At 54.5% G+C, this 21,616-nt stretch overlaps 1 protein-coding gene across 1 annotated transcript in view; it reads left to right on the top strand.

Moving 5' to 3' along the window:
• CNGB1 (cyclic nucleotide gated channel subunit beta 1) overlaps positions 1-21,616 on the top strand; it is a 69,802-nt gene that overhangs the window by 25,256 nt on the left and 22,930 nt on the right. Inside the window, exons 15-24 of the mRNA XM_066242773.1 lie at positions 1,843-1,930; positions 2,490-2,517; positions 10,090-10,252; positions 13,465-13,572; positions 15,044-15,201; positions 16,670-16,825; positions 18,637-18,845; positions 19,866-19,916; positions 20,191-20,277; positions 21,365-21,429. Coding sequence (XP_066098870.1) covers positions 1,843-1,930; positions 2,490-2,517; positions 10,090-10,252; positions 13,465-13,572; positions 15,044-15,201; positions 16,670-16,825; positions 18,637-18,845; positions 19,866-19,916; positions 20,191-20,277; positions 21,365-21,429 — 1,113 coding nt within the window. The remainder of the gene's footprint in view (positions 1-1,842; positions 1,931-2,489; positions 2,518-10,089; positions 10,253-13,464; positions 13,573-15,043; positions 15,202-16,669; positions 16,826-18,636; positions 18,846-19,865; positions 19,917-20,190; positions 20,278-21,364; positions 21,430-21,616) is intronic.

The following is a 21,616-nucleotide window of genomic DNA, read 5'->3' as shown; positions in this document are numbered from 1 at the left end:
TTGTGCTCTGAAGACCAAGGAGGGCATGGTGCCCACAATACCTATAGAGGCCTCGCAAGAACGTTTAATTTCTTCTAAAAAGACCGAAAAAAAAAACACCCTACTTTGAGATAGAAGAGAATGATTTAAATATGTTAACATATGAATGTGCATATAAATAGAGCTACGAAAGATAATTTTTAATGTCTTTTTATGGAGGAAGTGGCCCGTGAAGGCTGACGTGCCCAGATCCCGTGAGTGGCATCATGGGCTCTTGCTACTGTGACTTGAATCTCTTATTTAAAGAAAGCTGTTCCCTCCTGGGTGGAGTGGGGTGGAGGACCCCAGTAAGTCAGGCCCCTCGTGATGGAAATACTCACACACGAAGAGAAATAGGGTTGGGTCCTTGGGTTCCCCGGACAGTTGCCCCACTCCTCTCTGTCACGTGGGGTCGTGTAGAGGCTCAGAGTCGGGTAGTGGGGTGTTAAGTCCGTGGCCCTGGGGTCAGAGACCACGTGTTTTCTCCACACTGCCTGCCTGGTCCATGCTGTGTGACCACGGAGAGGCCATCTGCCCTCTCTGAGCCTCTGAGTTCTAGACTGGGATGGGGTCAGTCATAGTCCCGGTTATTTGTATGAGTGAGGATTCAGGCAGACCACCTGTGAGAGTCACTGTGACAATGTGACTGCCCCTGGATCCCGTTGCCAGATGGCTGGCTCCTAACCGACAGGGGGCTGCAACCTGCCACCCCCCCCAACCCTGAGAGGGCTGAGGATGGGGACTCCAGGTCCTCCGGGCGGCAGACATCACTGATCATCCTCCGTGAGCCCCTGGCTGACAGGGGTCTGTGGGTTGATGGGCCGTTAGGAAGCGGGATCTAATTTAACTACAAAATTCACATGAGCCCTGTGCCGAGTCACATTGTAACCCAGAATGTGGGCATCTAAGGCCCCAAATTAGCCTGGAGACAGGCTCTTTTGAATAGCTACATATTAATAGAGGGGTATTGATTTGGATTATCAGCATCAGGACATTCTACCTTTCCATGTGTAGTGTAGGCTCCTCTTGAAACTCAGAAGATCTGGCCACTGGGACCCCGTTCATGGGGTTGCTGACTCAGGTGAGCGTGAGTTCTCGGATTTGCCGTAGTCCTCTCTGCTCCCTATAGCCTCACCCCTGGCCCATCACTCATGTGTGCCTGCTTCCTGGGCCAGGGCCCCCTGGGAGCTTCACAGTGGCAGTGTGACCCTGATCTAATGCATGGAAAGAAACACAGGACCTGTGTTTGAGGGTTTGTGCGGTGTGTGACAATTTGCTGTGTGATTTTGGCCAGGTTAGTCCAACTCTCTGGGCCTTACTTTTCTTGTACTCCCTGCCCTGCCTGCATCACCAAGATTGCCTGGAGACTGTTGGAGGGGAAATGCTGGGCATGTATTTCAAACACGATACAGTGCCCTTGCTCACACCCCAGAGGACAGACAGGTCCCCAAACCATCCTCCACACTTTCATTAGCACATGTCTTCCACCTTCCTGGACACCCTTCCCCACCTATTCCTCACGGTCAGTTCATCATCCTTGAGGTCCAGCTCACAGGCCACCTCCTCTGGGAAGCCTTCCTTTTTAGACAGGATTGTGGCTGTGCCTTTCACGGCCCCTTGTTCCAGCACATGTCTCAGACGGGGAGATTGTTAGCAGGACATGCGGTCTGTCGCCCTCCCCGTGCTGGGAGCCTCATGGCGGCAAGGACCTATTCTAGGGCATCTTTGTGCCCCAGCCCCTGGCACAGAGCTGGCACTCAGCAGCGTTCAGGAAGTGTTGAACACCCCTAACCCCAGCCCTTTCCTCCCCCGGCCCGGTCACAGTGTCCTGCTGGATAGCTGTCTGGTGGCAGAGGCCTATGAGGACCCGAGTGGAGTAGACGAGACAGTCACCCAGAGGACCCCATGCCAGGTATGGAGCAGTAGCGGGCCTGGCACCCCGCTCCCTCTGAGGCTCGGCCTGGCTTCGGGGGAAGGGCTGGGACCTTGTTTGCTTCATTGACAGAGGGTTTTCAACTTGTAGGTGCCCAGTGGACAGAGGGGAGCCAGGTGGTAGGGACTGCAAAGCCCTGCTGTGGCAGGGGTCAGGTGGTGTTAGGAGGGGCCTTAGGTGACAGTGGTGGGGAGCTACTGGACCTGCATTTTAGTTCCCCTGGCTGTGTGACCCTGGCCAAGTTACCAGCCCACTCTGGGCCTCAGTGGTCAGCTTTGTAAACGGAGCTAGCCCCCTGCCCCTGGGGGCTGTCCACAGTTGCACACTGTGAAGTGCAGTGCCCAGTGGGAAGGGCGGAGGTGGCTGCTCTGGTGGCTTTGTTCTCACAGGCATAGGGTTGGGGCCTGGGGCTTCCATATGCATTGTCCTCCACAAGGCAGAGGCCACCTCCCTGGCTGCCCTAGAAGGTGGGCTGGGCAGGGCCGGGGGGGGGGGAGCGCGGCAGTCACAGCTTCTGTTTCCACTTTACTTTTTGCAGGAGAAGGCCACAGCCACCAGCTCAGAAGGTAGGTGTGTGTGTGGTGGTGGTGGGGTAATGTGGGGGGTTGCAGAGAATGTCTAGCATACTCTCAGACTGGGGGGACCCCCCTGCTCTCCCTGCATCGCCACCACCCCTCACCTGCCCTATCCTCAGGCAAAACCATCCTCTGCATCTTGGGGCCACATTATCAGAGCCAGAGGATGTATTTCAAAGGACCCAGGGGCATGGCCCTGAGGCCCCAGGACTGCAGCAGGCCTGGGAAGCCCGCTCCCAGCCAGCCCCACCCCTGCCACCCTCCTCATGGGAACACAGCTGTCTGGTCTACCACCCCGTGCGGGCTGGGCTCAAACATAACATATCTCAGTGAAAATTGGGACCGGAGCTTGCTAAGGACATATCCTAGACTCCACATCTCTCTCTCTTTTTTTTTTTTTTTTTGCATTTTTCCGAAGCTGGAAACGGGAAGGCAGTCAGACAGACTCCTGCATGTGCTCAACCGGGATCCACCCGGCATGCCCACCAGGGGGCTCTGCCCATCTGGGGCGTCGATCTGTTGCATCCAGAGCCATTCTAGCGCCTGAGGCAGAGGCCACAGAGCCATCCTCAGCGCCTGGGCCATCTTTGCTCCAATGGAGCCTTGGCTGCGGGAGGGGAAGAGAGAGGCAGAGAGGAAGGAGAGGGGGAGGGGTGGAGAAGCCGATGGGCGCCTCTCCTGTGTGCCCTGGCCGGGAATCGAACCCGGGACTCCTGCACGCCAGGCCGACGCTCTACCACTGAGCCAACTGGCCAGGGCCAACTCCACATCTCTTGATGAACTTTTGCTCACCGCTGAGGTCTCCAGCCTGGACCCAGCACGTGCACTTTGCTGTCATAACCCATCTCCCTCCCATCCTAAGACTTGAGGGACTGTGGGGACAGAGTCTCGGGGAACCGAGGATGTCTAGGCACCGAGCTATGGCCTTACAAGCCTCCATGTTGCTCAAGCCACAGGTGCCCCAGAGTCCCGTGAGGCAGACAGATCATGTTACAGATGAGAAAACTGAGGCTCTGCGTGTGGGCAGGATTTGGCCAACTGATCAAGGGCACAGACCTATGTGTCACTCTTGGCTTCTTCTTCCTTGCTGTGTGACTCAGAGCCAGTTCTATGACGTCACTTAACTGTGGCTTCCAAATCAAGACAGTCAGGACAATAATGGTACCAACCTCACAGGGTGGTTGGGCAGTCGGGGGTGAGAGTACATCTAAGGCGCCCAGCACTGAGGGAGGAGGCTGTCAAGGCACCAGGAGGCTTGTGTCCCAGCCACCCAACGCTGGAGATGAAGCTAGAGTCAAGTGTCCTAACCTGGTCTCCCGAACTCGCTTCTCTACCTGGTCTTTAAAAATTGTTCTCCATCCACTTCAACACAGAGCCGCAGGAAAGCTACGTCTGCACCCACGTGGGTGTATACGGCCAGGCTCACCCGGTATAGACTTGGGTTTCCACGGCGCTGCCTCCTCCGCCTCTTCCCCGGCTCATCTGGAGGCAGGCGGTCTGGGGCCCGCACTCTGAGAAACGCTGAGGCCCAGCCCTTTGTCTGCCGCTTCTCAAAGTGTGGGCCTAGAACCAACAGCTTCGGTGTCTCCCGGGAGCTGGTTGAAAACGCAGAATCCCAGTCCAACCCGGACCCGCAGAACCAGAATCTGCATTGTAACAAGCTCCCCGGTGATTTACCCGCAGTGGCCTTGAGCCCTGGTTCTCAAACACGACTGTACCTCAGAATCACTTGGGGAGATTAGAAATCCTGGTGTCCAGCCTGCGCCTAGACTGTTACGTCAGACTCTCCGGGATGGACCCGGGCCTTCGGCATTTCCAAGCAGCCCCAGGCGTTCTGATGTGCAGCCCAGTTGAGAACAGAGGCCCTAGGAAGAGTGACTGCTTCTGTTAGAAGTGGAATTCGTTGAGCTCCAGGGTTTCTTTCTTTGGGATGGAAACTCTTACCAGGCTAAGAATGTTTGAGTCTCGAGTCTGGGAGTCAAAGGGTCTGGGGAGTTCTAGGTTCTTTGATTCTGACTTTTTTGAGTCTAAGGTGGGAAATGCGACCAGTGGTTGGTTAGCAGAGAGAGCGCGAGGAGTTGTGGGGCTCCGGGCTGTCCTCAGAGCTGTTGGGTGGACCGGCCACATGACGTGGTGAATGCACTTGACACTGAACTCCAGGGACGGGAGTGGCGCTCCAGACTTTGGGAGCAGCTACCGCAGGCGCAGGCCAGCACCAGTCTGGCATGTGTTGGCCCTGGTGGGGAGGAGCTCCACCGGCCCTGCTTGCCCCAACTCTGTGCTCCTCATCTCAGTCCCCAAGGTCCCGCCTCTGCCTGAGAACCCCTGACCCCAGCAGCATGGCTAAACCAGGCCAGGACATGGAGCTGAATTGCCTGGTCCAGGATCAGCCACCAGTCCAGGTGGCGCCTGGGCTTGGCCCCCAAAACCTGGTGGAGCACCTCCCCAATGTGCCCAGCTACCGCCCCCCAATCACCCGCATCCCTGTACTCATCTCCCGGAAGACGGCTCTGTCCAACTCCAGCTTCGCCAAGGAGACCAGGAGCTCCATCCGTCGCCTAGGTAGCGTGGTCCAGCCCACCCAGCATGCCCGTGCCATGATGTGTGCTTCTGCATGGCTAGAGCTGTTTCCCAGCATGGGTGCCATGGTCAGGGTGTGGGACCACTAGTTGGGCTCATAGAAAACCTTCCCCTTTTCCTCTGCTGACCAAATGCCTTTATTGTATTTTGTGGTGATTTTGAGGGATATTAGTCCCCTTCTCTCTGTGCCTAACATTCCACAATGAGCAATTCATTTCTTTGGGTTAAGCATTGCTTTTTGCAGCTAATCATTTTTTTTTATACAAGTAGTCATTCACATTCTAGTATAAACAAGTCACACAGCCCTCCAGGCCCAGAGGCTTGGGGCAGGGAACTGGGTGGGGGAAGACAATAAGTGGAGGGGAAGGGAGCCCAAGGGGGATGTGGGGTCCATTGCAGACAGAATCTTCTGACCTTGAGAGTTTGCCGGGAGCTGGGATTTCTGAGGACTGTTGATATCTGGCCCACACATTCCACTGTAGGAAAGGCGAGGCCCCCAGGTGCTGACAGGCAGAGCATGAGGAGAGGCTTTGTTGGGGCCAGTGCAGAGGGAGGGCCTGGCTGGATCTGTTGAATTGTGACAAGATCCCCTCAGTGGCTTTCAGGCTTGCTACTTGCCATCTGATGACAAAGTGCTCAGGGAGATATTGGCACGTCTGGCCTAAACCCTCTTGTTTTCTGCTTTAACTCAAGCCAGGCCTGCCCACTTGCCCTTTTGATTTGTTTATTTTTGGATGACACTGGGTGAGGTTGCCTTGGAGCTCAGTAAGCAGGTGGAGTGGAACATTTAATGAGATAAGACCCACTGCTGTTCTTTTCTCCTTTTTCTAACTTAGGGTGGGCACGGAGTGGGCTGAGGTGGCAGTCATCCTCATGACAAGGACGACATCAGGTTCAGTCTTCTGGGCAAACCCTAAATCCACTCACTCCACCCATGTGTCACTCCTGGATTTTTACCAACTCGACTTTTATTTGCTTACTCTTTTTCTTTCCATGGATTTACCTTTTTATTTAATGAAGTATATTTAAACAGGTAATTTGCTATTACTTTAATTTTTTTTTAGTGAGAGAGAGAGAGAGAGGAAGGAAGAGATGAGAAGCACCAACTCGTAGCTGTGGCACTTTAGTTGCTTATTGATTGCTTCTCATATGTGCCTTGACCAGGGGAGGGGGTCTCAAGCCAAGCCAGTGACCCCTTGCTCAAGCCAGCGACCTTGGGCTTTAAGCCAGAGACCATGGGATCATGCCAATGGTCCTACGCTCAAGTGGGATGAGCCCATGCTCAAGTCAGCGACCTCGGGATTTTGAACCTGGGCCCTCAGCATCCCAGGTTGACACTCTATCCACTGAGCCACCACTAGTCAGGCTATTATTTTCCTTTTTTATTTTTTTATTTATTTTTTTGTATTTTTCTGAAGTTGGAAACAGGGAGGCAGTCAGACTCCCGCATGTGCCCAACTGGGATCCACCCGGCATGCCCACCAGGGGGCGATACTCTGCCCATCTGGGCCGTTGCTCTGTTGCAACCAGAGCCATTCTAGCGCCTGAGGCAGAGGCCATAGAGCCATCCCCAGCGCCCGGGCCAACTTTGCTCCAATGGAGCCTTGGCTGCGGGAGGGGAAGAGAGACAGAGAGGAAGGAGAGGGGGAGGGGTGGAGAAGCAGATGGGTGCCTCTCCTGTGTGCCCTGGTCGGGAATCGAACCCGGGACTCCTGCACGCCAGGCCGACGCTCTACCACTGAGCAAACCGACCAGGGATATTATTTTCCTTTAAAAAAAATTATTGAATTTACTGGGGTGACACTGGTTAATAAAAGTATACAGGTTCCAGGTGTACAATTCTATAACACATCAGCTGTGTACTGCACTGTGTGCTCACCACCCCAGGTCAGGTCTCCGTCCATCACCGTTTACCCCCCTTCCCCCTCTTCCCCCTCCCCCACCCCTGCCCTCTGGTCATCGCCACACTGCTGTCTGTGTCTATGAGGTTTTCCCCCTTTCCTTCATCCCTTTGCCTCTTTCGTCCCCCCCCCTTGACGGCGGTCACTCTGCTCTCCGTATCTATGAGTCTGTTTCTATTTTGTTAGTTTACTTTGTTCATTAGATTCCACACAGACACGAAGTCATGTGGCACTTGCCATTGCTTTTACAATGAAAACCAGCATGGCTTGCCGTAAACAGAAATAACCACAGCGAAGACAAAGTCATGTTGATCGTTTTTAGTGCGATAGAGTGACCGGCTGAAGGCTCACGGTTGAGACCTGTTCCCCAGCCACAGAAAGGGACGGAGTGGGTCACAGAGGTGTCACAGCCACCGTTGCCCTAGCCCGAGACTTCCTCTCTGTGCATTCATGATCTCGGGACAGTTGAAATGAGAGGAGTGCACTCATTCCCTGCTGTCCTTGGCCTGCTTTGTGCCATCTAAAACCACCTTGTACCCTCCCTGGTCCCTGGGAGCCCCACACTCTGAGAACTATTCCCAGTGACACGTTGGGACAGTAGACTGAGCCAGCTGTGGTGTGACACATGATGATCTTAGTTTAGTTTTTTTTTTTTTTTTGCGTGTGTGTGTGTGTGTGTGTGTTTTACAGAGACAGAGAGAGAGAGACTCAGAGACAGGGACAGACAGGAACGGAGAGATGAGAAGCATCAATCATTAGTTTTTCGTTGCGCATCGCGACACCTTAGTTGTTCATTGATTGCTTTCTCATATGTGCCTTGACCGTGGGCCTTCAGCAGACCAAGTAACCCCTTGCTCGAGCCAGCGACCTTGAGTCCAAGCTGGTGAGCTTTTGCTCAAACCAGATGAGCCCGTGCTTAAGCTGGCGACCTCAGGGTCTCAAACCTGGGTCTTCCGCATCCCAGTTCGATGCTCTATCCACTGCGCCACTGCCCGGTCAGGCAACACATGATGATTTTAGATGTGGCAGACCAGTCAGTGAGAGTGCAGAGGGGGGACATTATTTCTGTTTCAGTGACGCTGCTTCAGTGAGGTCGTGTTTAAACTGAGCTCCTGTGTGGGCTGGTCTCCAGCCTCAGGACGAGGAAGGAGTTGACCGCTCTGGGGCCAGGCTGCTGGGGCCCAAATCCTGGCTCTGCTGCGGGTTCCCTGACCTCTCTGTGCTTCAATTTTCTTTCTCGCAGAACAAGGACAGTAGCGGCTACCGTGCAGAGTGGCGGGGAGGGGAAAGAATGAATATGTACAAAGCACTTAGCGTTCAGTAAAACAAATGCCTGCCAGGCACATAGGAAGTGCTTAACCGTAAATATTATTACTCTCTAAACCAATTTAATTATGACTATTATTCCTTACATTCTTAATCACATCATTCTCATTCTAGATATCAATATTATATAAACTCATATAAATTCTATTTGCATTCCCACTGGGCCACGCTGGTGAGAAATGACACACGAGGCTTGGGGGTGCCCCTCCCTCCCGGGGGCGATCAAGGTGGGGGGCCCTGCTCAGGGGGTGGGGAGCACCGGCGCCTCCTGGACTCCCTGAGGCAGACTCCTGGATGGGGACGCCAGGGTGCTTTCTGCTGCTTGGGCCATGCTGGGGGGACACGTTGGGGTCAGGAGCACTTTTAAGAGGCTGCCTTTGTTGTGGCTGCTTCCATGTCGTCCCCCCCTCGTTTCCCCAGCTCACTTCTCAAGGCCTGTCAGGAAGCGGGGTGAGAGGGTGAGGTCCCCTCTGCTCTGCTCTCTCCTGTTTTCCACAGCCTGGGCTATCTCGTCAGTCTGGCAAAACTTTTTTACATTTTAAAAAAGCCTCAGCTCCTGCTCACTCTTTCTCCTGTGAGCGTAGGGTTGACAAGTGCCCCGAAGTCTTGGGACCTGCTTAGGTTATTCCACGGAACTCCGCAAGGCGCTGGCTTTCCCCGTGGTGGCCATTAAAAAAGAAGCCGCATGTCCAAATGTTTCAGAATGCCCCCCTTTCCCATTCTGGGTGTGTCTGCCTGCCCGGCTGGTGCCCAGGCCTGTGCTGGGCTGCTGTGGAGAGCTCCTGGCCGGGTGTGCTGCCCAGCCTCCGGATTCTGCCTTGGCGCAGACCTGGTCCGCTCCCCAGGGCGCCTGAGGTAGGGTCCCGCACAGGCTCCCCAGGGCGCGCTGGATCCTCAGGGTGTGGGACTAGGCAGCACAGACCTGGTCCGCAGTCCCGGAGTGGGGGCGGAGCCTGAGGTAGGGCCCCGCCCAGGCTTCCCAGGGCGCCTGAGGTAGCCCCCCCCCCCCCCCCCCCCCCGCACAGGCTCCCCAGGGCGCGCTGGATCCTCAGCGTGTGGGACTAGGCATCAGGCCTCTCAGGCATCAGGAGAGGGGTTAGGCTGATGAGTTTTGGGGGTTCCTGGCATGTACAAAAACAAAGACCAAAATGGATACCCAAACAGTGCAACGCTCACTACAAAGACCAGCTGTTACCCTGGACAGGAGGAAATTTCCACACATCTCCATTTTGAGGCCTTTCAAGAGGGTGAAGCCATGTGCCTTCTGTCCCCCACCTCTAGGCCTGAGAAGGCATCATCACCCCTACTTCGGGATGGGGAAACTGAGACCCAGAGAAGGGAAGCAGCTGCACTGGGCTATGCCAGGCCAGGCTCCAGGACTTGGGCTCCAGGTTCGCCCTGCTTCTCTGAGTGCTGACGCCCCCCACCCCTGGCCCCAGGTCCCCCAATGCTTCCCCAGGCCTAGGGAAACCAGGTGTGGCTCTGGGGACCTGGACTCCAGGCTGGACCAAGAGCTCCTGTGGCTTTGGTGGCATCATGCCTTTTTCTGTGGGTCCAGGACTGGTGGCTGGGGTCGCGTGGCCCTTGGTGGCTTCTGGACTCTGCATGGGTTGCATGGGCCTCTGCAGGAGGGGCTGCTCCAGACCTGCTTCCTGTCGCATCCTTGGAAAACATAGCAAGCCCCTGGGTCCTGGCTTCTCTCTCTCTCTCTCTCTCTCTCTCTCTCTCTGACTGTCCCCTCCTTCTTCTCCTCAAGTACCTGCCACAGAAGAGTACCCGGAAGTGCAGGTGGAGGATACCGATGCTGACAGCCACCCCGTCATCGTGGACGACAGGCCACCCTCGCCCGAGCAGCTGCCACCTTCTCCTGCCAAATCCGACACCCTCACAGTCCCAGGATCGGCTGCAGGGACCCACAGGTCACCTTTTATACTTCTCTTGGGCTTTTCACAGCACTGTGCCACCTGTCCATTTGGCAGATGAGGAGACTGAGGCCAGAGAGGAGAAGCAGCTGGCCCAAGGTCACTGAGCGAGCTGGTGTTGGAACTGGGACCGTGCCATCCCTTCCTGGTTTTCCCGAGTCCCAGCGGGGGCTCTATAAAGAACTCTCCGGGAAGTTCTGTCCCAAATACCCTCAACTGTGTGTTAGAATGGTGTAAAAAAAAAAAAAGTGACAAGACTGAATTCCACCACCTCCCATTTTATTATAAAATAATACAATGAAAATACCAAAAGAACTCTAGAAAACTACTCATTCATAATCCCAGCACAGTAGATGGTGTTTTATTTTCCCGTTTTTCTCTTCTACACCTTGTTTGTTGGCCCACGCTTTTGCGCGGTTTTCACTGAAGGAGCTATTTGGATTGTGTTTCATTTAAGAATCTCCTGTGCATTTTGCTAGGCTGTCTCCTGGACACTCATTTGTGATGGCCACGTGACATTGCCCCAGCTCCGTGAGCCAGAGTGGACTTCGCTCCCTTCTTGCTGGGTACTGTCCATAGTGGCACTTAGAACTCGCGAGTCTTCTGCTCTCTGTTCTTGGGCTCCTTTCTCAAGAGCGGATTCCTGGTCACGGTATTCCTCTTGAGATAAATGTGTGGCTGTGTGGTTAGAGTTGGTTTTGGACAAACAAAGCTCGCTCGCTGAGAGAAGTCCTGCCTACAGCAGCAGGCAAACTATGAAGTGCTGTACAGTGCTTTGTGAATAACTATACTTAAGCTCAAGGGGAGCTGCCAGGGCTTCTCTTGCACTGGCTGGAATGAGAGATGGTTTTTCTCTCTCTTGTTTTCTTTTCTTTTTTTCTTTTTTCTTTTCCAAATGAGAGGAGGGGAGATAGAGAGACAGACTCCCGCATACACCCTGACCGGGATCCACCCAGCAACCTCCATCTGGGCCAGTGCTCTACCCATCTGGTGCTATGCTTGCAACTGAGCTATTTTTAACGCCTGAGGCAGAAGCTCCATGGAGCCATCCTCAGCGCCCTGGGCAATGCTCGAACCAATGGAGCCATGGCTGCAGGAGGGGAAGAGAGAGACAAAGAGAGAAGGGGGAGAGGGAGGGGTGGAGAAGCAGATGGTTGCTTTTCTTATGTGCCCTGACCAGGAATCGAACCTGAGACATCCACACACTGGGCTGATGCTCTACCACTGAGCCAGTTGGCCAGGGCCGGTTCTTCTCTCTTGAATAAATCTTTCTCTTATCCACAAGCCCTTGAGTAACTTCTCAGCTGAGGTCAGGAGCCTGTCAGAATAGAGATGGCCAGGTATGGAAAATGGAGGGCTCTCAGATTTTAATGTGGAGAGGAGCCATAGTCTTACCTCGCCTCAAAAACACAGCTCATCATTCCATCAACCCTTATATTTAAGTCAATGAATCATGAAGTGAATACAGGTAACAAGAAATGGTGCCACTATGGCTTTAGACATCTGGTCTACCTCCCTTTAAGGGTAAGGAAATTATATAACCTGGGTTGGGGCAGATATTTAGGGGCAGGGTGGGGACTAAAGTCACTTGAGACTAGAATCCAAGCCTCCTGCCTTCTGCTTATGAGCTGAGCCCATGAGGCTCCTCTTACCCCATCATTCATTCATTCATTCATTCATTCATTTTTTCATTCACAAACATTTATCGGACATCTCTGTGCACCAGACTCTATTCTAGGTGCCGGGGACGCATCAAGGAGAAGCCTCACAGGGGCCTGTCCTCATGGGGTTGACAGTTTAGAGGGGCTGAGCTAGACCATGAGCACATAATCAAACAAATAAGCCAGACTGTTCCAGGGAGGGCTAGGTAGGGTGTGGCTGCAAGAAACTTGGTGGGGGTCTCTGCCTGAGCTGGGCCTCTGACGCCCAATGGGGCAGCCAGAGGGGCTGCCCAGGAATGGAAGGGCATTGGGGGCAACTGCTGGGAGCAGAAAAGCCACCAACCACAGGCTCAGATAGAGGGATACTTGGGCAAGGCCTTTCTCACAGCTTAAAGACATGGTTTGGAGTGAAGGCCGCCTCCCCACTTACCTGACATGAAGCGTTAGACAAGTCACGGAATCTTCCTAGACCCCACACGTCCACCAGGATTGTTGTGGAAATAGCCAGCTACTGTGTGTCGGGTGCTGAGCACAGCCAAGCACGAGGGTGAGGGGGTTGCCGGAGGAGCCCGCTCCCGACTCAGCTCTGCTCGGGGTTTTCTGGGGCAGCACGTGCTCTCCAGGTGCGGGAGGACTGAGTTCAAGTCCCAGCTGTGGCACTTCCGTCTCCTTGTGTGTGTGGCCCGTCCTTCTCATTCGAGTGTGAACGTGGTCAGTCCCGAGGTTTGCCGTCCTAGGCGAGTAGGCAGAAGCGAACAGGACAGTTTCAGAGCCTCTGGGAATAAAGTCCTTCCAGAAGCCCCACTGGTGGAATCCAGAGTGCTGGGGTTGAGGACAGAAGAGTCCCAGGTGGAGTCAAACTGAGGCCACAGGCTTGGACTGAACTGAATGGAACGGAACGATGGCGGATAATTTAGTCTTCATTCTTCAGACAGGGAAGCTGGAGCTCCCGGCAGGGAGGGGCCTGCCCCAGGTCATTCTGTAAACTACACACGGGACTCCATGGCTTTAGCTTTCCCAGCTGGGGCACATCTGCAAAGGGAGGGGGGCGAGCTTCCCGGATAGTTAACCAGACGGAATGGGAGGCCTCGGGTCTCCAGGGCAGCTGAGAGGCGGGGATGACAGAGAAGGAGACAGGGAGGGGAGAAGGACGTTTAAGCTGAGGCCCGACGGACAGATAAGTATCTCACTGAGTTGCGTAGATTTAGTTCCGTTTTACAGAAGGGGAAACTGAGGTGGCTCAGAGAGTTTAAATTACTTGCTAAGGTCACAGACTGGGAAGAGGCAGGGCTGGAGCAAACTCAGGTTGGCCTGAGACCCAGTCCCGGCTCTTCTAACTTCTATGCTTGGCCGCTGAACAGAGGTGGAGACTGACCTTCGCAGAGCGGCAGCCCTCTCCTCTCCCTTCCCGTCTCCTCTGGCGTCGTCAGCCCCTGCCCACCCCAACCAAGCACTGGCTCTGGGTGATCGGCCAGGGTCACAGTTGGCTCGCGTCGCCCGGGGGCCCTGCCCTCGCTGAGGGCCCCGTCCATGTCTGTGCCCTTGCAGGAAGAGGCTGCCCTCCCAAGACGACGAAGCACAAGAGTTCAAGGCGCAGTCACCAGCCGAGACCCCTGTAGTCGCCTGGTCGGACACCCCCACCCCGCAGAGCACCGAGTGAGCGGGGGGGGGGGCACATCTGAGGTCTAGGAGAGTCAAAGGGCTGGGTGGGGTGGGTGGGCAGGAGGAGGGGAGTGGGGGGAACCAGGGATGTATTTAGAACCCCCCACCACCAGGCAGACTCTGCCAGCGACTTCCAGGAAGTGAGGTGGGCTGGGTCTCCTGCCCAGGCCGCTTCTGGCTGGCCCGGGAGTTCAGCAAAATCTGAAGAATGGGCCCGGACTCTGGGCCTGGACTCTGGGTCCGGCTGGGTCCGCGGCCAGCAGAGCGCAGAGAGGGAGGTGTGTCTGTGCAGGGGCTCTGTCTCCAGTCTGGCTGCACCAACTGAGCACAGGAGGGGTGGCTGGCTTGAGTTTGGTGCCTCCATAAAAGGGGGGGGGTGTCTGAAAACACCAGTGTCACACTTGACTTAGTGAGGTCACACAGTGAGGCCGCCAGAGGAGAGCTGACGTACGTGACCTCTGTCAACTCACCCAGGGCACTCTCCCATGCTGGGTGGGATGTCAGGCAGGGAGTCCTTCCTTCCTTCCTTCCTTCCTTCCTTCCTTCCTTCCTTCCTTCCTTCCTTCCTTCCTTCCCTCCCTCCTTCCCTTTCCTTTCCTTTTCTCCCTCCCTCTCTCCCTTCTTCCCTTCCTCCCTCCCTCCCTTCCTTCCTTCCTTCCTTCCTTCCTTCCTTCCTTCCTTCCTTCCTTCCCTTTCTTCCTTCCTTTCCTTCCTTCCCCTCCTTCCCTCCCCCTTCCTTCCTTCCTTCCTTCCTTCCTTCCTTCCTTCCTTCCTTCCTTCCTTCCTTCCCTTTCTTCCTTCCTTTCCTTCCTTCCCCTCCTTCCCTTCCACCTCCCCTCCTTACCTCCCCCCTTCCTTCCTTCCTTCCTTCCTTCCTTCCTTCCTTCCTTCCTTCCTTCCTTCCTTCCTTCCTTCTTTCCTCCCTTCTTTCTTCCCTTCCCTTCCCTTCCCTCCTCTTTCCCTTCCCTTCCCTTGCCTCCTCTTTCCCTTCCCTTGCCTTCCCTCCTCTTTCCCTTGCTGCAAGTTCATAGTTTAAATTCCTGTATGTTGAAAGGATACATAATGTATCTGTATCTGTACTCCCCCCCCCATAAGCCATGAAGCCTAAATAACTAGGCCCAGTCTCCTCTCTGATCTGTCCCGGACACGTACCCCATACGAACCCCACACCAGGACTAACAGTCCTGAGCTGAGCTTCCCCCTACATCACAAGTGGGCTCAAAGTGTTTTCAGGACTGCTCAACTGAAGCAGAGCTTGCGTGGTCTGTTTTCTAAGAGCTGGGTCCCTGAGTGTTATTCCCAGGCTGAAATTTCCCGCTGGGAGATGTTAAAGTTTGTCTGATGCTTCTGGTGTCCAAGGGAAATGGGGGCAGGGTTCACCTCCTTCAGGCCAGGTGGGACTCAGGGGCTTGCCCAGGGCCCCCTCCCGCTGTGCCTGCGCTCAGCTCCCGGTGGTGTTTCCCAGTGGCCAGGACCGTGCGTCCTCCGCAGCCAGCCAGAACAGCACCATCATCAACGAGCGGCTCCAGGAGCTGGTGAAGCTCTTCAAGGAGCGAGCAGAGAAGGTGAAGGAGAAGCTCATCGACCCCGATGTCACGTCCGATGAGGAGAGCCCCAAGCCCTGTGAGTCCAAAGCTGGGGATGGTTGGCTCGGCCAGGGCTTGGGGGGCCCCCTGAAACCCCCTGTCAGTTCATGGCGAGGGTGGCCCTTTAAGATGATTGGAGTGTTTGAGAGAAGCCTAGATCTCCAGTCTGGATTTTTGGGTCCTATACCTACAGGTTTAGTTGTATATCCAGGGGAGGAAAGAGACATAAAGTTCTGATCGTGGCTCCCTGTCTGACAGGGCAAGTATCTTCATTCACCTTCGTGGCTTTTGTTTTCTTCCTTTTTGTATTTTTCTGAAGTTAGAAGCAGCGAGGCAGTCAGACAGACTCCCGCATGCTCCCAACCTGGATCCACCTGGCATGCCCACCAGGGGGCGATGCTCTGCCCATCTGGGGCAGTTGCTCTGTTGCAACTGGAGCTATTCTAGTGCCTGAGGTGGAGACTATGGAGCCATCCTCAGCGCCCAGGCCAACTTTGCTCCAGTGGAGCCTTGGCTGTGGGAGAGGAAGAGAGAGACAGAGAGAAAGGAGAGGGAGAAGGGTGGAGAAGCAGATGGGCGCTTCCCCTGTGTACTCTGGCCTGGAATTGAACCCAGGACTTCCACACGCTGGACCGATGCTCTACCGCTGAGCCAACTGACCAGGGCCCTTGTCCTTTTATTTTTTTTACTGGGAGGCAGGTGTTCCATCCTGGGATGTATCTCATGATTTTACACTCAGATGGTGTCCATAACCCACTAGGGAACTAGACTGTCTTATTTTTCAGCTGCCTCAGTTGTAATATTCCTATGGGGCTGCCTGAAAGCTTTCTGCTTTCAAGGTGCCAAGAGGAAATAAGAAACAGGCTCTGTTGTCGGGGAGGGGGAAGGTGTTTCAAGGTCTTTCCAAAGGAGGATTGTGCCTTCGAACTCCTGGTGCCAACAACAAACCTAGCAGAGTCTGACCTCACATCCCGAAGCTAGAAACATAGCCTTATCGCACCTCTACGAGCCAGTCTCTAGGTCAACAGCGTCACCATAGATGCACAGGAAGGCTGTGGGCCTGTTCGGGGTCTTGCTTTAGAGAAACCTAGAGCAATGTTGCGCTGATTTCTCACCCTGTGTTATGGAAGTCCTGGGTACGAGACACCCCCACAGTCCGGCAAAGGGAACCAGAGGGGTCCAAACACAGAGGAGTCCAAACACAGACACACAGGCCTACACTCAACTGAAAACACATCCAACTTCCCAGAGATACCTTCTCTGGGGAAGTTTCCTATTGGTAGCTGTAAGAGTTCCTGGCTAGGTGCCCAGGTCACTGTGCTGCGGGAGCTGGGGCTTTGTGCCGGGACAGCACTGGCTTTCTGCCCAGAGCTTGTAGCAGCGTGTGGGATGGTGCCAGGGTGCCCTCAGCTCCCATTCCAGGGTCTGCGGTTGGGAGTCTTCTCTCTGCGTCCTCTACCTGAGCCTCAGGGCCGGGTCAGGTGGTCACCAGTGTCATCCCATAGCTCCGGCTAAGAAAGCCCCAGAGCCGGCCCCGGACACAAAGCCCACGGAGGTGGGGCCGGTGGAGGAGGAGCACTACTGCGACATGCTCTGCTGCAAGTTCAGACGCCGGCCCTGGAAGGCGTACCGGTTCCCCGAGAGCATCGACCCGCTGACCAGTGAGTCCCGGCTGGGCCATGGGCGTGGCTAGCATGTAGCATGAGAGGGGAGGAGAGCGGGCGGGGAACACAGAGGCTGTACAAGGAGTGGTCTGGGAGGCCCTGGACATCCAAGGTTTGTGACCCAAAAGCAAGCAAGCAAGCAAGCAAACAAACAAACAAACAACCCCGTGGAACAAAAACACAAGATCACATCCATCTGACAGACCAGGAAACGAAGGCACAGAGAACTTAACCAGACCAAACACACAACTAGTTTGGTGGCAAACAGGGTCTGTGACTCCTGGCCACATCTTCCTCCTCTGCTCTTCCAGGCTCCTTCCCAGGGGCCGCTCCGAGAGGGAAAGGGAAGAAGTTCTTCCAACATCTACAGTGAATTCCTTTTTATTTCCCTTTTAGCTCATTTCACACTCCTCAGGAATAACCACCCTTCACATGGGCACAGCACTTCACGGTTCACAAAGAACCTCCCTGCTCTTATCTAACCTCCCTTGTGACTTCAGGTGCCACAGAGAAACTTTCTCCAGGTCACACAAGCAGTCATTTGGGGTCAGACCTCCAACCATGGCATCTGCTGGGCCTCTGCATGACTAGATGACCTATGTGTCCATCCATCCATTCACCCATCCTTTCTTCCATCCATCCATCCATCCATCCATCCATCCATCCATCCATCCATCCACTCATCCTTTCTTCCATCCATCCATCCATCCATCCATCCATCCATCCATCTATCCATCCATCCAACCATCCATCCATCCACCCATCCTTTCTTCTATCCATCCATCCATCCATCCATCCACCCACCCACCCATCCTTTCTTCCATCCATCCATCCATCCACTCATCCTTTCTTCCATCCATCCACCCACCCATCCTTTCTTCCATCCATCCATCCATCCATCCATCCATCCATCCATCCATCCATCCACTCATCCTTTCTTCCATCCATCCATCCATCCATCCATCCATCCATCCATCCATCTATCCATCCATCCAACCATCCATCCATCCACCCATCCTTTCTTCTATCCATCCATCCATCCATCCATCCACCCACCCACCCATCCTTTCTTCCATCCATCCATCCATCCACTCATCCTTTCTTCCATCCATCCATCCATCCATCCATCCATCCATCTATCCATCCATCCAACCATCCATCCATCCACCCATCCTTTCTTCTATCCATCCATCCATCCATCCATCCATCCATCCATCCACCCACCCATCCTTTCTTCCATCCATCCATCCATCCATCCACTCATCCTTTCTTCCATCCATCCACCCACCCATCCTTTCTTCCATCCATCCATCCATCCATCCATCCATCCATCCATCCACTCATCCTTTCTTCCATCCATCCATCCACTCATCCTTTCTTCCATCCATCCATCCACCCATCCTTTCTTCCATCCATCCATCCATCCATCCAGTTGTCTGTGTAACCCTCTGTCCATTATTCATCTATGCATTATTTACTATTATGTCTTTACTAAGGCAGAAAATAGAGTTTTGGAAAAATTTCAACAAGGATGAAAGCAAAAATATTTTCTAGTTAGCTGTCTATTATCCAACAATGCCCTTATATCCCCTCCTCAGAGTGCTTGATTTATTAGGGCCTAGCAGTGATTTATTTTTAATTCAAAGATAGTTTTACCCCCTCTAAGTTACAGAAGTGTCACACGTAGTGCTTACAGGAAAGTACAGACAGACAAGCGGAATAAAAGAAGTCCCGCCCACCCCCGGTCCCACCACAAGGAGCCCTTCCCCACCTGAAGTTCGGCACGCTCCTCCCTGCCCGCCCCGCAGACCTGATGTACATCCTGTGGCTCTTCTTCGTGGTGCTGGCCTGGAACTGGAACTGCTGGCTGATCCCCGTGCGCTGGGCCTTCCCCTACCAGACGCCAGGCAACATCCACCTCTGGCTGCTGGTAGACTACCTGTGTGACCTCATCTACGTCCTGGACATCATCATGTTCCAGATGCGCCTGCAGTTTGTCAAAGGAGGGGACATCATTGTGAGTCACAGGCAGGTGGGGTGGGTGGCTGGGGGCAGACTGCAGCCAGAGCCCTCGGGGGACCGGCCCCTGATGCTTCCATAGGCCACAAGCTAAACAAACAAGGGGATCTCGGGAGCGTCTGGCCCTGCTTGTCCAACAATACGGCCGCTTACGTTGCACACCTTTGATAATATTCAAATCACACACATCAGATGTTGCTCATGAATGAGATAGTTTCTGGATCACCTGACAGAGTTAGAGATGGAGAAGTGGTCCAGAGAATGGCCTTTAGTGCAGGTAAACCCGGTTCAAATCCCAGCTCCACCACAACTAGCTGTATCACCTCTCTCAGCCTCAGTTTCCTCACCTGTAACGTGGGTGAGTAATTGTCCCCACCTCATAGCATTGCTGTGAGGACGGACTGAGGTCGTGTATGCAGACATTTCCCTGGGGGCCCTGCAAAGAGCACGCTACTCAGACCAGTTTGAGAACCTGTGCTCTGGTGGTGCGTTCCCCCCTTCCCAGGGAGGGGCTGGAGTCCTGACAGTGACTGGGCAGAAGCAGGAGGCAGGGTCCTTGTGTCCCTGCACAGCAACTGCTCCTCTGTGTGCTGACAAGTCGAGGCTGTGCTTCTAAAACGAAAAGCATTTCCTGGGTCACCCCTTTCCCCGTCTGATCAGAGCCATTGGCAGCTCCTCAGTAAATAAGGTTCAAATGGTCCCGGTAAGACTGACGTGCTGGGAAACTGAACTCGGTAGCCTTGTCTTCCATCCTGGAGTCGGAATCTGCTGCGGGACCTTGGACAGCTCCCTCCCTCCATCCCGGCTGGGGCTGCGGGGGTTCTGGGCTCGACCTCCCCACCTGTTTACCGGGAGGGTTTCTCCTGAGCTCAGCTGCTCCATTCCAGCTCCTCGTGGTCCCGGGAGCCACTGTCCAGTAGGAAGCCGGAGGGTCTTGTTGGATTTCCCTCGCTGCTCCCCTGGGGTCAGGCGTGAAGCTCTCAGGCTATATCACAGCAGTTACTCCCTTTTCTTCCAGACGGACAAGAAGGAGATGCGCCATAACTACCTGAAGTCCGCCCGATTCAAGGTGTGTGCCAGGTGGCAGGTGTCCGCGGGGTCCCGGCGGGTGGCATCTCGGGGACCCTGGGTGCTGTGGGGACGGCGTGACGTGACGTGGTTCCCCCAGGGCTGACGCAGGCCGTGCAGGGAAACAGAGGTTGTGGGTGGGCTGCCTTCTGCTCGTCTCTTAAGCCGTCCTGGGCATTCTGAGCTCAGCTGCCCGCGGAAGGCCCAGGTCCCATCCCCCCCCCCCTGGGGCTTCCTGTGTGCACACTGTGCTGTCCCGCCCGCCCGGGTTTCAGATGGACGTGCTCTGCTTGCTGCCCTTGGACTTCCTCTACTTGAAACTCGGCGTGAAGCCCCTCCTGCGTTTGCCCCGCTGTCTGAAGGTAAGACCAGCGGCTTCCCCATCCGAGACCTTCGTCTGCTCCAGTGCCAGCACCAGCACCGGCACCGGCACCTTAGAGTCTGCCCTGAGCCATCCAGGAGGCCCGGGGAAGGGTGTCCCCCGTGGAGAGGCAGCTTACAGTGCGAGTCCAATCCGGGTTTGAGCCCTGGCTCTGTCACTGACCTCCCGTGTGCTTCGGGGAAGCTACTGGACTTCCCTGAGTGCCAATCTCCTCTCTGCAAGAGGTGAATGACAGTACTCACCTCACGTGTAAAAAATGTACGTAGGTGATATGTATATTTACATACTGCCGGCTTTGAACAACACGGGTTTGAACTGCGAGGGCCCACTTATATGCAGATTTTTTCCAATCAATACAAATACTACTGTAAATGTATTTTCTCCTTACATTTTCTTCTCTCTAGCTTACTTTATTGTAGGAATATAGCCTATGGTACATAAAACATGCAAATTAAGTGGTAGTTGACTATGTTATCAGTAAGGCTTCTGGTCAGCAGTAGGTTATTAGTAGTTAAGTTTTCAGCCAGTGAAAACTTATATGTCGATTTTCAACTGCACAGGGTTTGGGACCCCAGCTCCCACACTATTTAACTGTGAGGTGAGTCTTCAGAGGCGCTCAGTAGAGAGCAGGTGTTCTTCTTCTGCTGCTTTTAGGATTGTAAGGAAGCCACGAGGGGTATAAGTGAGAGGTGTGAGGGGGCTGCCCCCTGATAAAGTTGTTTTCTTTCTAAGGTAACGTTGAAAACAATGTCCTTAACCTGGGACACGTGTTCGCCCCTTAGTTTCCTGATCAGGCTCAGTAGGTCTAGGAGTCCCCCAAGATAGTCTGCAAACTGCAAGGACATCATTACATGTCATTCCAAAGGGAGAGACACAGGCTTTCCAACAGACTGGAAAATGGAGTTTCTGGCCCTGACCCCCTCTAAGGGCTAAGGACCTCTCATCGTGAATGTTCCCGCTCCAGCGCCCTCCCTCCCTCTGGTGGTTAGAGCAAGCCCAGGCCTGACACTGGTGAGGGCGGGGTGTCACCCCACAGACAGGGGGTGATGCCACGCTCTCCCTCCCAGTACTTGGCCTTCTTCGAGTTCAACAACCGCCTGGAATCCGTCCTCAGCAAAGCCTACGTTTACAGGTGAGGCCCCTGCGCGCACACGCACACACGTGCACACACGCACACACGCACACACGTGCACACGCACACACACACACACAGCACTCCCCACCCACATCGCTCTCCCTGACCCTGCTTCACCGGAAGCCAGGCCTCTTCCTGGTCCTTCTCTGAGGGATGTTTGTTTTTTCAGAGAACCAGGGATGTC

The sequence above is a fragment of the Saccopteryx bilineata genome, chromosome 9 (assembly GCF_036850765.1).
Source record: "Saccopteryx bilineata isolate mSacBil1 chromosome 9, mSacBil1_pri_phased_curated, whole genome shotgun sequence".
Lineage (NCBI taxonomy): Eukaryota > Metazoa > Chordata > Mammalia > Chiroptera > Emballonuridae > Saccopteryx > Saccopteryx bilineata.
This window is presented reverse-complemented; position numbering and strand designations above follow the sequence as displayed.